General features: G+C 46.8%; 1 protein-coding gene across 1 annotated transcript in view; it reads left to right on the forward strand.

Annotated features, from left to right (window-relative positions):
- ATP2C2 (ATPase secretory pathway Ca2+ transporting 2) overlaps nt 1-13901 on the forward strand; it is a 44341-nt gene that overhangs the window by 27982 nt on the left and 2458 nt on the right. Inside the window, exons 14-25 of the mRNA XM_028740090.2 lie at nt 1146-1247; nt 1973-2062; nt 4086-4187; nt 5574-5730; nt 6942-7112; nt 8309-8406; nt 8514-8564; nt 9879-10045; nt 10971-11039; nt 11458-11574; nt 12207-12354; nt 13743-13838. Coding sequence (XP_028595923.2) covers nt 1146-1247; nt 1973-2062; nt 4086-4187; nt 5574-5730; nt 6942-7112; nt 8309-8406; nt 8514-8564; nt 9879-10045; nt 10971-11039; nt 11458-11574; nt 12207-12354; nt 13743-13838 — 1368 coding nt within the window. The remainder of the gene's footprint in view (nt 1-1145; nt 1248-1972; nt 2063-4085; nt 4188-5573; nt 5731-6941; nt 7113-8308; nt 8407-8513; nt 8565-9878; nt 10046-10970; nt 11040-11457; nt 11575-12206; nt 12355-13742; nt 13839-13901) is intronic.

Below are 13901 nucleotides of genomic sequence, written 5' to 3' on the forward strand. Positions count from 1 at the left end.
CAAACCTAGAAATATCCTTCTGCCACTTTCCAAAACATTCCACTCTGTCCACGATCTGTAGGGTCTGAAACAAAAATAACATCTTCGGCAATACATTCATTTTTATAGCTGCAATTCGACCCAACAAGGAAAGTTTCAATCTTGACCAAATCTCTAAATCTTTTTTAATTTCTGACCAACATTTTTCATAGTTGTCTTTAAATAAATTCAAATTTTTAGCAGACAAATTTACCCCTAGGTATTTCACCTTTTTAACCACATTCAATTCTGTCTCTTTCTGAAACCTCTCTATTTCCAGGGGTGTCAAATTTTTCTCCAAAACCTTAGTTTTCTGCTTGTTCAATTTAAACCCCGCCACCCGACCAAATTCATGGATTAGTTCTAACACTCTCTTCGTACTAGATTCTGGCTCCTGTAATGTTAAAACCAAATCATCTGCAAAGGCCTTCAATTTAAATTGTTTCACTCCGACCTGTATTCCTTGTACCAACCGGTCTTCCCTAATCATGTTCAAAAGCACCTCCAGAACAGAAATAAATAGCAGAGGGGATAAAGGGCAACCTTGTCGTGTTCCTTTTTCAATTTTAAACTCTTCTGTCACCACATTATTAACTATCAATTTAGCTTTTTGCTCTGAATAAATTGCCTGTATTCCATTTTCAAACCCCCGTCCCACTCCCATCCCTTCCAAGTTTTTCTTCATAAACTTCCAAGAAATGTTGTCGAAGGCCTTCTCCGCATCAATGAAAATTAACACTGCTTTTGTATTGATATTAGTTTGCAAAAGTTCCAAAATGTCAATAATATTCCTAGTGTTATCAAACAAATGTCTTCCTGGGAGAAAGCCTGCCTGATCCTTGTGTATAACTTCATTTAGTACTTTTTTTAAGTCTGCTTGCCAAAATGTCTGCAAAAATTTTATAATCCACATTATCACTCATAAACCCATAATTTCACTTCCAGTGGGCTACTGATTCACTTCGCCAATTAACTTCAATCCATAAATGCCAGTATTTCTGCCCGCTTTCCTTAAAAAGATATCCGTGTCTCCAAATGTACCCTCCTCTTTCTGAAACTAAATAATGTCAGCTGGCCATAGAGTTGGATGTCCTCTGCAGGTGTCTTCTGGATTTCTGTTCTTCCAGGTGAGCGGGGTTGGGTACAACAGAGAAGGAGATGTGTGTCTCTTACCCTCCAGAGAAGTCATCAAAGAATTTTCAAACATCTCTGTGGGGAAATTAGTGGAGGTAAGTTATCTGCCGGGGTTATTATTATTTCGTAGGAGGAGCAGAGTAGACATGATGGGCTAAACAACCAATGTGATAAGACTTCCGGTGTTGATGGAACGGGGTGGGCAACCTTTTGACTGCTAAGGGCAATCGTGCCTCAACAGTAACTGGAGTGGAGGGTGCGTATTGGCAAGCAGTGGGGCTGAACCAGTAGTAGGTGGGAGGCAAAGTAGGTAGGACCACCCCTTCTCTCTCTCTCTCTCTCTCTCTCTCTCTCTCTCTCTCTCTCTCTCTCTGACTCCCCTTTCTCTCCCTACCCACTGAGCTGATACAGAACAAACAGATCACTCTTGGCAGATGTCTAACCTGATTACTTGCAGAGGACTTTGGAATTTAAGCCAAGGGTCCAAAGGTTTCCTACCCTGGCCCAAAAGATGGCACCACAGACTTCAAACCAATCCTTGCTTGTGTTTCACACCACCCCAATCTCTAAGCGATGAGAGATTGTGGGAGTTCCAGGTGCTTATCTAGGGTTTGTGTTTCTTTTGGAATGAGGCATAGTGGAGACCGGGGTGTCTTGCTGGAGCCAGAGGTTAAAAGTGTCTCTGCATGCAGCCTACTCATCCCAGCCCCCCAAACTCATCACACTTGCAACTGAGCAATCTCTGAGCCCAGGGCTTAAGCATAACAGTCATTTGATTCATTTCCTCAACAAATGTCACAAAGAAGCAAATCTCTTTCAGGCTGGCTGTGTTGCCAACAATGCAATCATCAGGAAGACGACTGTGATGGGGCAGCCGACTGAAGGGGCCCTGATAGCCCTGGCAATGAAGGTAGGGTGGCTGTTGCAAGCCCCGGGTGTTTATTAAGTTTTAGATTTAATCGGCTCTGTTTAATTTGTAATGGCTTAGCAAGGTTGCCAAAAAATGAAGGTAGGATTTAGTCTTCAGCTGATCCGGTAAGGTATCTCACCATGGTTGCCAAAAATAGGAGAGAGAGAGAATTTAGCATTCAGCTGATCTGCCCATTTATCAACAGCAGAATTATAGTATTATAAACCTAAGGCAGCCAGAGAGCAACCTGACTTAGTGATCTTGGCAGTGATCCTCAAAACTCAATAAGTGTAAGGAAATGTGCCCAGTGGAAATATTTACTGTATTTTTCTGTGTATAAAACTAGGTTTTTCCCCTAAAAAATAATGTCAAAAATTAGGGGGCATTTTATACTCTCAGCCATCTCCCCCCATTTTCTTCAATCTGAGTCCCCCAAAATAAAAGGTAAAGGTAAAAGGACCCCTGACAGTTAAGTCCAGTTATGGACGACGCTGGGGTTGCAGCGCTCATCTCACTTTACTGGCCGAGGGAGCCGACATTTTTCCACATACAGTTTTTCCAGGTCATGTGGCCAGCATGACTAAGCCGCTTCTGGCGAACCAGAGCAGCGCCCGGAAATGCCATTTACCTTCCTTCCGGAGCGGTACCTATTTACTTGCACTTTGTTGTGCTTTCGAACTGCTAGGTTGGCAGGAGCAGGGACTGAGCAACGGAAGCTCACCCCGTCGCGGGGATTCGAACCGCCAACCTTCTGATCGGCAAGCCCTAGGCTCTGTGGTTTAGACCACAGTGCCACCCGCGTCCCCCAAAATAGGGGGTGTCTTATACATGGGGCCGTCTTATAGACAGAAAAATACAGTATTCTACCCACCTTCTTGGACCATGTCGCACAGTAAAAATGGTTTCCCTTCATCTCCTTGATATAGGTGTTGCATTGGGCAAGATGGTATCCTTAGGGACACTCCTTTGTTAAGTGGAAGAGTTGGGTGGTGGCAGTGGTGTAGCTAGCTGCTCATGCGCCTGGGGTGGCGTGCATGCCCTGCACCCAGGGTGGGGTGAACCGCCCATGGGATGGAGCAAGCCGGGGCAAGGTGTGCTGCATGGAGCCTCGCTGCCCCCTCCCCCTCAGCTGTAGGGGGCTGAGGGGGAGATGGCAGGCAGATGCAAACTCCACTCTGCTGTTTCTGCCAGCTCAGAGCCTGTAGGCATCCAAGCCACTGTGTCACTCCCAGGACAGACACATGACCCGGGCACCCTGCAGGCCCTGTGGTGCCGCCCCCACGGTGTGGTGCTCTAGCTACACCTGTGGGTGGTGGTTCAATCAATGGGTTAGGAAATGGTCTCTTGAAAACTGGAGATCCCTCTAGAGTGTTTTGAAGGAAACCGATGGGGAGGATCATGGGAGAGGTTGCCTCAAGCCTCTCTATCTGGCCCTTGGCTCAGTCTGGGCCAACCAGATTTGTATGGGGAGCCTGCAAGCAGGGACTGAGCGCAACAGCAGCTTTCTCCACTTACGACTCCCAGAACCTGGGGTTGATGCCTCCAGCAGTGGAAGGAGAACACAGCCGTTGTTGAGGGCCAAATGTTTGCCATCCCTGTTCATTTGTAATAAAGCAAATATTGCAGGTCACCAAAAGCTTCCACTGACCCCTCTCTGGAAAGGAAAGGGGGGGGGGACAGGTCCTGAGAACTTCTTACCATGTGGCAAATGGGAAGCATGCAACTGTATTTAAAGATTGCCTGAGTCACACTTCAAAAACATCAAAACTTGGAAGCCCAAGATGCTGCCTTAAACCAAGTAAAACCATTGCACCCATCTAGCTCGGTATTGTCTGCACTGAGTGGCAGTAGCTCTCCAGGGTTTCAACAAGCATTTTGTCATTAACGTTCAGCATATGAAAACCTGTCAGATTTCAAATTGAATGGTAGTCATTCCTTTTGAGCTCTACCGCTCCTGTATGTATAGAATTATTAAGTGCTAAAGCCCTGGTCCTCTCTCTCCACACGATCCCCCCTTTTTTAGATGGAACTGAGTGATATAAAAGACATCTATATAAGGAAGAAGGAGATCCCATTTAGCTCAGAGCAGAAGTGGATGGCAGTCAAATGTGCTCTGAAAAACCAGGTAAAAACAAGCAACTTGTTTTTTGTTATCTGTGATTATTTTTTGAAAAAGAAAAAGAATAATGATACGCCACTGGAATCAAGTTGCGATCAGCCAGTACACATTACATTTTTATCCCACTCTCTCTCCCTCATTCATTCACCCCAGTTTTACTATCACAAGAAACCTGTGAAGGTGCTTAGACTCAGAGAAATTGGAGTACCTGTCCCAAGAACGTCACAAGGCTGAGAGTGGATTTGAACCTACGCGTCTCTTCCATCCAAGTCCAGCATTCTAATCATGCATGGTGTGGCATTGATGGTTGGAAATCATCAACCTGTTTGTTTTTCTGTGTGTTATGTCACTCTGAAAAACAGACATTTTTACAATAGGTGCAACAGAACAGATTCACACCAGGCATTTAAAGCACTATGATACAAAGAATTCTGGCAGTTGTAGCTCATTAAGGGTGCTGAGAGCTGTTAAAATACCCCTCACAGAGCTAAGATTGCCAGAGAACCTTGTTAAGAGGGACTGATTGTTAAACCACTCGGCAGAGTGTAGCTCTGAAAGGGGAATATGTAGGTCTAGAAAATGCAGTGGTACCTCGGGTTACATACGCTTCAGGTTACAGACGCTTCAGGTTACAGACTCCGCTAACCCAGAAATAGTACCTCGGATTAAGAACTTTGCTTCAGGATGAGAACAGAAATCGTGCAGCAGTGGTGAGGCAGCAGTGGGAGGCTCCATTAGCTAAAGTGGTGCTTCAGGTTAAGAACAGTTTCAGTTTAAGAACGGACCTCTGGAATAAATTAAGTACGTAACCAAAGGTACCACTGTGGTAAAGGCAAAGGTAAAGGGACCCCTGACCATTAGGTCCAGTCGTGACCGACTCTGGGGTTGCGGCGTTCATCTCGCTTTATTGGCCAAGGGAGCTGGCGTACAGCTTCCGGGTCATGTGGCCAGCATGACCAAGCCGCTTCTGGCGAACCAGAGCAGCGCACGGAAACACCGTTTACCTTCCCGCCGGAGTGGTACCTATTTATCTACTTGCACTTTGACGTGCTTTCGAACTGCTAGGTTGGCAGGAGCAGGGACCGAGCAACGGGAGCTCACCCCGTCACGGGGATTTGAACCGCCGACCTTCTGATCGGCAAGTCCTAGGCTCTGTGGTTTAATCCACAGCGCCACCCTTGTCCCTACCACTGTGGTAGAACTAGGCAAAACACAACACACGGAGATTTGTTGTGATGAGAGATGTTGTGATGAGAGATGTTGTGATCTCAATCTCTCTCTGCCCCAACCTGAGGGCGCTGAGGACTGAACTCAGGACTTTCTGCATGCAAAGAAGATGCTCTACCACTAGGCTATGGCCCTTCCTCAATTGTTCTTTTCCTCGTTTCATAGGGGCAAGAAGAAGTCTACTTCATGAAGGGGGCCTTTGAAGAAGTGATGCAGCATTGCACCATGTATAACAGCGGCGGCATCTCCCTCCCAATGACACCGCAGCAGAAGTCTGTCTATGTTCAGGAAGAGAAGCACATGGGATCACTTGGCCTGAGGGGTCAGTTCATGTCTGTACCTCATCCCACCCCTATGCTTGCTTAAGTCTTGTGTGGGTTGACAAGCTGGGCATCTGGACTGCATCCCTTCCAGCTTGTTATTCCACACACACAAACACCAGGCACCTGAATGCTGAAGGACAGAGGAAGCTGCCGTATGCCATGTCAGACCCTTGACCCCTCTGGCTCAGAATGGTTGATACTGACCAACCGTGCATCTTCAAGAGCCATCAGTATCATCCTTACATTCTTCTGGGTCTCAAGGCAGAACACAAAAATTAAATACAGATAAAACACACATAGCTAAGAACATGTAATAAGTCATGATTAAAAAGCAATTGAACAAAGAGGGTGGAACCATAGTACTAGGAGCTATTTCCTTAAAAGCAGTCAGTTCCCCAAAGGCAGGAGGACAACAAGGTGGGACCTGGACAAGCTTCCTTAGGAAGGGCATTCCAAGCCTGAGACCAGCCACTGAGAAGGCCCTCTCCCACGTTCCCATCAAACATGCCGGTGAGGGTGGCAGGACTGAGAGAAGGGCCTCTGCTTAAGATCTCAGAGTCCAGGCAGGTCTGTATGGGAGAATTCGGTCCTTCAGATAGTCTGGACCTAAGCCGTCTGGGACATTTGCAGCCCCACACAGAGATGCTGGAGGTTGGACCATTTTCCCCTGAGCCACAGCCCAATTACATTGCCACCTGGAGCCTGTACCGCTACACTCTGCCTTCCTATCTTATGCTGCAGTGTAGCTTCTGCCCATCCCAGAAACACCTGGGGAACACACACACCCCTCTCGCCTGGGCTTATAAGAACCAAGCACTTCTTGACTTGAGATATTTTCATGCTTGTGTTCTTTTAGCTTAGGAGTAGCCAACCTGATGCCTTCCAGATATTGTTGGCCTGCGTGCCCATCATCCGTGCCCATTGACCATTTTGGCTGAGGCTGACGCATGTTGTAGTCCAACCACACCTGGAGCTTTCTTATACAGAGTCGGACCATTGGTCCATCTAGCTCAATATCATCTTCTACACAGACTGGCACTGTCCGTCCAGGGCTTCAGGCATGGAGTCACTCTAAGCCCTACCTGGGGATGTTGGGGAGAGAACCTTGGACCTTCTGCAGATTCTCTACCACTAGGTAATGCCCCTTTCCCTTTCTGAGTGGCAGCGTGAAATAACCTGGTCTGTTGTCATTTTCTCTGCTCCTTCCTAGTGCTTGCCCTGGCTTCCGGTCCAGAACTGGGCAGGCTGACATTTTTAGGTCTTGTGGGAATCATTGACCCTCCAAGGCATGGAGTGAAGGAAGCTGTTCGAGTCCTCATTGAGTCAGGAGTTTCGGTGAAAATGATAACTGGAGATGCCTTGGAAACAGCCCTCGCCATTGGTGAGCAAGATAAACCATGCCACCTTCTTGCAACTTTTTGGGCTTTGGGCTTTAGAGCAAGGACAAGTAAAGGAGGGAGATGTGAAAGAGGTGTATAAAATTATGCACAAAGGAAAGAGAACAGCTAGTGGGAAGTTGGTTGTTTTCTTTTGCCCTCTCTTATAATACCAGAAGGGACGCGGGTGGCACTGTGGTCTAAACCACTGAGCCTAGGGCTTGCCGATCAGAAGGTCGGCGGTTGGAATCCCCGCAACGGGGTGAGCTCCTGTTGCTCAGTCTCTGCTCCTGCCAACCTAGCAATTCAAAAGCACGTCAAAATGCAAGTAGATAAATAGGTACCATTCCGGCGGGAAGGTAAACGGCATTTCCGTGCGCTGCTCTGGTTCACCAGAAGCGGCTTAGTCATGCTGGCCACATGACCTGGAAGCTGTATGCCGGCTCCCGCAGCCAATAAAGTGAGATGAGCACCACAACCCCGGAGTTGTCTGCGACTGGACCTAACGGTCAGGCGTCCCTTTACCTTTATAATACCAGAACTCAGGGCCATTCAATGAAGCCGAAGGCAAAAGGAAGGCCTTCTCTACACAGCATGTAGTTAAATGATCGAAATTGCTCCCGCAGAAAGTAGTGGTGGCCACCAACTGAGATGACTTTAAAGGAGAGTTTGGACAAATTCATGGAGGATAACACTACCAGTGCCAGCTAGTCTCAATGGCTATGTTCTTCCTCCACTGTCAGAGGCAATATGCTTCTAAATATCAGTTGCTGGTGAACTCAAGTGATGTGGATGCTGTTATACTCAGGTCCTGTTTGCAGACTTCAAAAGGCATCTTATCATCCACTGTGAGAACAGGTTGCTGGACTCAATGGGCCATTGACCCAGCAGGGCTTTTCTTATGTTCTGCTTACACTGAAACACAATTCATTGTATCGCGCTGAAGATCGCAGCTGATTCTCTCTACTGCCCATTTCCCTTCTTGCTGTACACTTTTTTTTGCATCTCAGATATCTGCCTCTGCTCCCACGAGGCTGGATTTGCCTTTGGCTGTTCAAGATGCTCCAGGGTCAAGGCTCGGTGACAACTTGGTGACCTAGAAGTAGACTTTGGTGGAATGTTTCTGTCAGAAATCCCTTGTCAAATGCCGTCTCTGCCTCAATTGGGATGGTCAGCCATATCCTTTCCCTTTCCTTCATAGGACGAAATATCGGCCTCTGCAATGGGAAAATGAAAGCTATGTCTGGGGAGGAACTGGAGAACACCACAGAATCAGCACTGTCATCAACTGTCAAAAATGTAATAGCGCTTTGAAGGGGTTCCAAAACGCATGGTGTGTGCTCATTCTTAAAACCCCAGCCGTCTCACATAGATCTGCTTTCTCTCTCTCTCTCCTCATCATCCAGGTTTCCATCTTCTTCCGAACAAGTCCAAAACACAAACTTAAAATCATAAAGGTATCTGCTGACCCCAAACAAGCCACAAGTCTGTCCCTTTCCCAGAGAAGCTAGTTCTGATTTCTGCACCATGGTGATCACTACTTTGCTTCAGATTTGCCCACTTCTGTTCAAATTACATTTTCCTTCTACAGCTTCTCTTTTCCTGCAACTCGTTCTGGGAATCATTCTCTGCTGGTTCTTTGCCGTAGATAAGGGAGTTGGGGAATCAATTTCTATAGAGGAGAACTGAAGGAGCAATTGCAAATCAAGGTGTATCTTCCTTGCCTTTCAGTGCTCAGAACTACATCTTCTAGCAATAACCACCACAAAATACAGCTGGAAAAGTCCAGTTTCTGGATCCATGGGTTTAGGCCAGGCTTCCCCCAATCCAGTGCCCTCTGGATGCTTTGGACTACAATCCCTATCATCCCTGACAATGGCCACACTGGCTGGAGCTAAGGGGAGATGTAGCCCAGTAACAACTGAAGAACAACTGGCAGGGGAAAGACTGCACTAGGCAGTGAATTACATCATCATTATTTATTAAATTTATTAGTTGCTTTAAAAAAAAATAGCCAGTGGAAATGCACTCAATGTTTCCTGAAACTATCTGTGCAGTTCCCCCTACTCTTCCACATCCCTTTGTCTCACGAAGGGGAGAAATGAGTCCTACCTTTCTCTCTGTTTCGGTGGTTGCTGCTCCTGTTGGTTGACATCGATACAATTGTCTAGCCAAGCACAGTCACTTCTCACTTGCTGTGATCTTCGAGGGTTGGGTGATTTGCTGATTTGTCACTTTGGTCATGTATTGTAAAGATCATGAAAGTGGTAATCAAGTGTAGGCATGTCTTCATTTAAGTGAGCCTCTGTAAGTACCCTGATTGGCTGGCCTGGGACTATTACAGGCAGCATTAAAAAAATGTGTGCCCTGATTGGCTGGTCTGGAATTTTTCCTGGCAACATTCAACACTTCTTCATATTATTGGTTGGGTTTGATCCTGCTGATCACATTTGCATGAAGATGCATCCTTAAATTAAAACTGATTGCATGAGCAAAATAATACCTAATAAAAGCTTGTTTCTTAACCAATCCCCATTTATCCTTTCAGCTAGAATTGTTAATTCCCACTGCTGCTGAAAGCCCAAATTCTAAATGGCTAATCTCTCCAGATTGTCTTCCTGTGTACTGCATTTTGGTTTCTTTGGTTTTAATTTACTTTTTTTTTCTTTATTGAAAGTTAGAAAACTACTGTGTTTGACATTTTATATTATGGAGAGGCCAAGACCACATAGATACGTGCTGAATTTTGTATCCATTTGCCATTTTCACAGGCTTTGCAACAGACCGGCGCCATCGTGGGGATGACGGGAGATGGAGTGAATGACGCAGTGGCTCTGAAATCTGCTGATATTGGGGTTGCAATGGGGCAGGCAGGCACAGATGTCAGCAAGGAGGCGGCAAACATGATCCTTGTCGATGACGACTTCTCAACCATCATGTAGGTGGCTGTTAAGAGGCACATCAGACATCCCAGCGTCTCTCATCTTGCTCTGGCTTCTACATTCGTTTCAGCAGGGGAAGCTGATTTAGTCATTCACTATATTTATGAGACACCTCATACAATAAGTTCTCTGGAAGAAGAGCGCAAAACATTAGCAACAGCATTCAAACCTAAAAACAGAACCAGCATGATAAAACATGACATACAGCACAGAGGACAAACAGCCTCCGTCCTGGACCTGCTATTGTTGTCGCTTGGCAGGATTGGGCTGGGGAGGGGCTGGGTGGTGGCAAGATGAGGGCTATGCGCACATGGTGGTAGGACCCCTAGAATGACCATCAATATCAAAAGCATGGTTGGTAGTCCAAAGAGTGAGAGTCTTTTCTGTGGCTGCTCCCACATTGTGGGTTTCTTTCTCAAGAAAGGTTAGCTTGGCTCCCTCCTCGTTATCTTCCCACCAGCATTTCAGGAAATGACGTCATTGCCCCTGCTGTGAAATACGTGGTGCCAATTCATCTTTGCCTCACTGGTTGTTCTGCACTTAGGGCTAATCCAGACTCCCTTTTGTGCTGTGTTTCTAGGTACATGTCAACACTTTAAAGTTCCCTGTCCAAGCACTACCACCACCACCCTCTGGCACTTTCTCTTTACCTCTGAATCAGAACAAATGGCAGTCCATGGAAACCCCAAATTGCTGTTTGTTCCAATTCAGTGTTAAAGAGCAGGTTTTCCTGGGGAAAGCAGCAAGGAGGAAAAGTTGCTCAGACATAGAGCTTGAAACCATGGACCTGGCTGGTCTTAGAAACAAAGTGTGGATGAGCCCTTTCAGCAGCACTGGCAGTTCCTGCTTCCCCCCAAATCTAGAGCTTGGTTGTCCCATAAATGGATATCAGTTTACACACTATTCCTTTTTCCCCAACAGGAGTGCAATCGAGGAAGGGAAGGGCATCTTTTACAACATTAAAAATTTTGTTCGGTTTCAGCTCAGCACGTAAGTCGTTCTTGACTTAAACCCAGGGGCGGAGGAAGGGGGGGTGCGGACCACCCCAGGTGTCTTCACTGAGGGGGGTGACAAAATGCCAAGCGGCACTCACCGTGGAGCCTATAGCATGTCCAAGCCATGCGTCCCTCCTGGAGTGACGCGGTGGCTTGGGAGCCCACAGGCTCTATGCTGCCCCAAACGGTCTGCCCGTCGCCTCCCCCTCAGCTGTAGGGCGGCTGAGTGGGAGGAGGCAGGCAGACTCCTTGGAGGCGCCACAAAGCGTCCTGCCCCTATGGGCACCACGCACCGCCCTGGGTGCCCAAGTGGCTTCCTCCGCCACTGCTTAAACCACGTAAGAATCAACCACCATCAGGGCCACAGAATATCCATGAAGACTTAACTCACTCACTCTTTGTGTTCACGGCAGGAGCATCTCGGCACTGAGTTTGATCGCTCTGTCAACAGTCTTCAATTTGCCAAACCCGCTCAACGCTATGCAAATCCTGTGGATCAATATCATAATGGATGGGCCCCCAGCGCAAAGGTGAGGACACAGGAAGATTGGGGGGGGCAGGATTCACACTGGAAGCCTTCGCAATGCCCTTCTAAAATACGTAAGGTTCTTAGGAGGGCACCTCACTGCAGATTTACCTCTCCGACAGCTCTGATACCAGGAGAAGGAGATCCAACATTGGAGACTCCGTCTCTGATGGCACTGGCTTTTCTCTGATGCCCTGGACCAAGAAACCTTGGAGGTCTAATGGTAGGGCCAAAATTTGGTTTGTGTGTGTGTGTTAGAAAGTAGCTTGGTTCCAATCAGGAAAAGGATGCTGGAGATCAGGCAATGTTGTTGGACCAGAGACAAACCGTTTGGACCAGTGAGTGGGCTCTGAGGTAGACATTTGGACTTGGTGGGTAAGGACTGGCTTTTGGGAGTCAGCTTGCTGTCTGGGCTGACAGTGCTGTAGCCCAAGTGGTGCCCTTGAGTCACAGAACTCTTAGATTTCAGAGGAAACAGAATGGTCAGTACAGGTCGTTCACTGAGTACTTTACATTGTGGTTTCCTTGTGCAAGTTGCCTATTTCTTCCCAGAAAAATAAAATAGCTAATGAATCTGTGCTAATAAAACAATGGCTTGGGTTTTTTTGTTTTTTCTTTTCTGGGCCTGGCAAACAGTTTGGGTGTTGAACCAGTGGACAAAGATGCCATCAAGCAACCTCCAAGGAGCATCACTGATACGATTCTCAGCAGGTCTCTGATTCTGAAGATCTTCCTGTCAGCCACCATTATAATCAGTGGAACCATGTTTGTCTTTTGGAAAGAGGTGAGAAAGGGGATGTGGCACTTGCATCTGTGCTCCAAACAAGCAGTAACTAAGGGCACACTCACACCAAACATTTAAAGCACTATGGTAACACTTTCAACAGTCGCAGCTCCCCCCTCCCCAAATTCTGGGAGCTGAATTTGTTTAAGGTGTTGAGAGTGGTTAGGACGCTCCCTATTCCCCTCCCAGGGCTACCAGGGCTCCCTTGGTTAGAGGGACCCAGTCTGGGAATTAATCTCTTTGTAGAGTACTGTTGATTTTAATAATCTTTTGAAAGTGTTTAAATACCTCTTTTTAAGTGCTTTTAATTGATAATTCTAGCATGCGACTTTAGTACAAACAAGCGGTGCATAAATTTGGTTACAACAAAAGAAGAATTAATAATAATAATAATAATAATAATAATAATAATAATAATTTATTATTTGTACCCCGCCCATCTGGCTGGGTTTCCCCAGCCACTCTGGGCGGCTTCCACAGAGACCAAAAATACACTAAAATGTCACACATTAAAAACTTTCCTGAACAGGGCTGCCTTAAGATGTCTTCTGAATATCAGGTAGTTGTTTATCGCTTTGACATCTGATGGGAGGGCGTTCCACAGGGCGGGTGCCACTACCGAGAAGGCCCTCTGCCTGGTTCCCTGTAGCTTTGCTTCTCGCAATGAGGGAACTGCCAGAAGGCCCTCGGCGCTAGACCCCAGCGTCCGGGCAGAACGATGGGGGTGGAGACACTCCTTCAGGTCCTTTAAAAGTTGCCACTAGTAGAAAAGGTTTTCACCACCTTTAAAAGAGGGTAAGACAGGGCTGTCAAGGGTTACTAGTCATGATGGCTGCAGTACCTCCAGTATCAGAGGCAGTGATTCCTCCAAATACCAGTTGCTGGGAATCACAGGTGGGTGGACTGCATTTGTGCTCAAGTCATGCTTTGGGGCTTCCCTTAGCTATCTGGCTGACCACTGTGAGAACAGGATGCTAAACGAGATTGGTCTTTGGCCTGACCCAACAGGGTTTTTCTTCTGTTATAGATATCTCTTCCAATCATGTCTTTCACCCTTGTAAGAAAACAGCACACACTGCAAATCAAAATCATAAGGTTGCAGTAGGAATGGGCTACAGAACACTCCTTCTCTTCTTTTTTCGCCTGGCTTCTAATTATTTCCCTGTAGCCCATCAATCATCGCATATAGATTTAAGGCTCCTTGGCACTGCAGGGCCTTCTAATCTTCCCTCGAAAAAAGAAGAAAGGCCAGCTTTCAAGGTGACTGTGACTTTACAAACAAAGGGCTCATTGTGAGATGGGAGGGCTGACTTTGCGCATTCTCCAAACATCCACACTCCCTCCCTCGCCTCTCTTACGACTGAGTTTTCTCACTTGCGTTTTTTCAGATCCCGGAAAGTGGCATAACGCCACGGACCACAACAATGACTTTCACTTGCTTTGTGTTCTTTGATCTCTTCAACGCCCTGACATGTCGTTCCCAGGTAAGAGAGGTGTTGGTTGCTAAACCCAGAGAGGAGTGTGTCTGTCAGCAAAAGAAGATTCCC

This window comes from Podarcis muralis, chromosome 7 (assembly GCF_964188315.1).
Source record: "Podarcis muralis chromosome 7, rPodMur119.hap1.1, whole genome shotgun sequence".
Lineage (NCBI taxonomy): Eukaryota > Metazoa > Chordata > Lepidosauria > Squamata > Lacertidae > Podarcis > Podarcis muralis.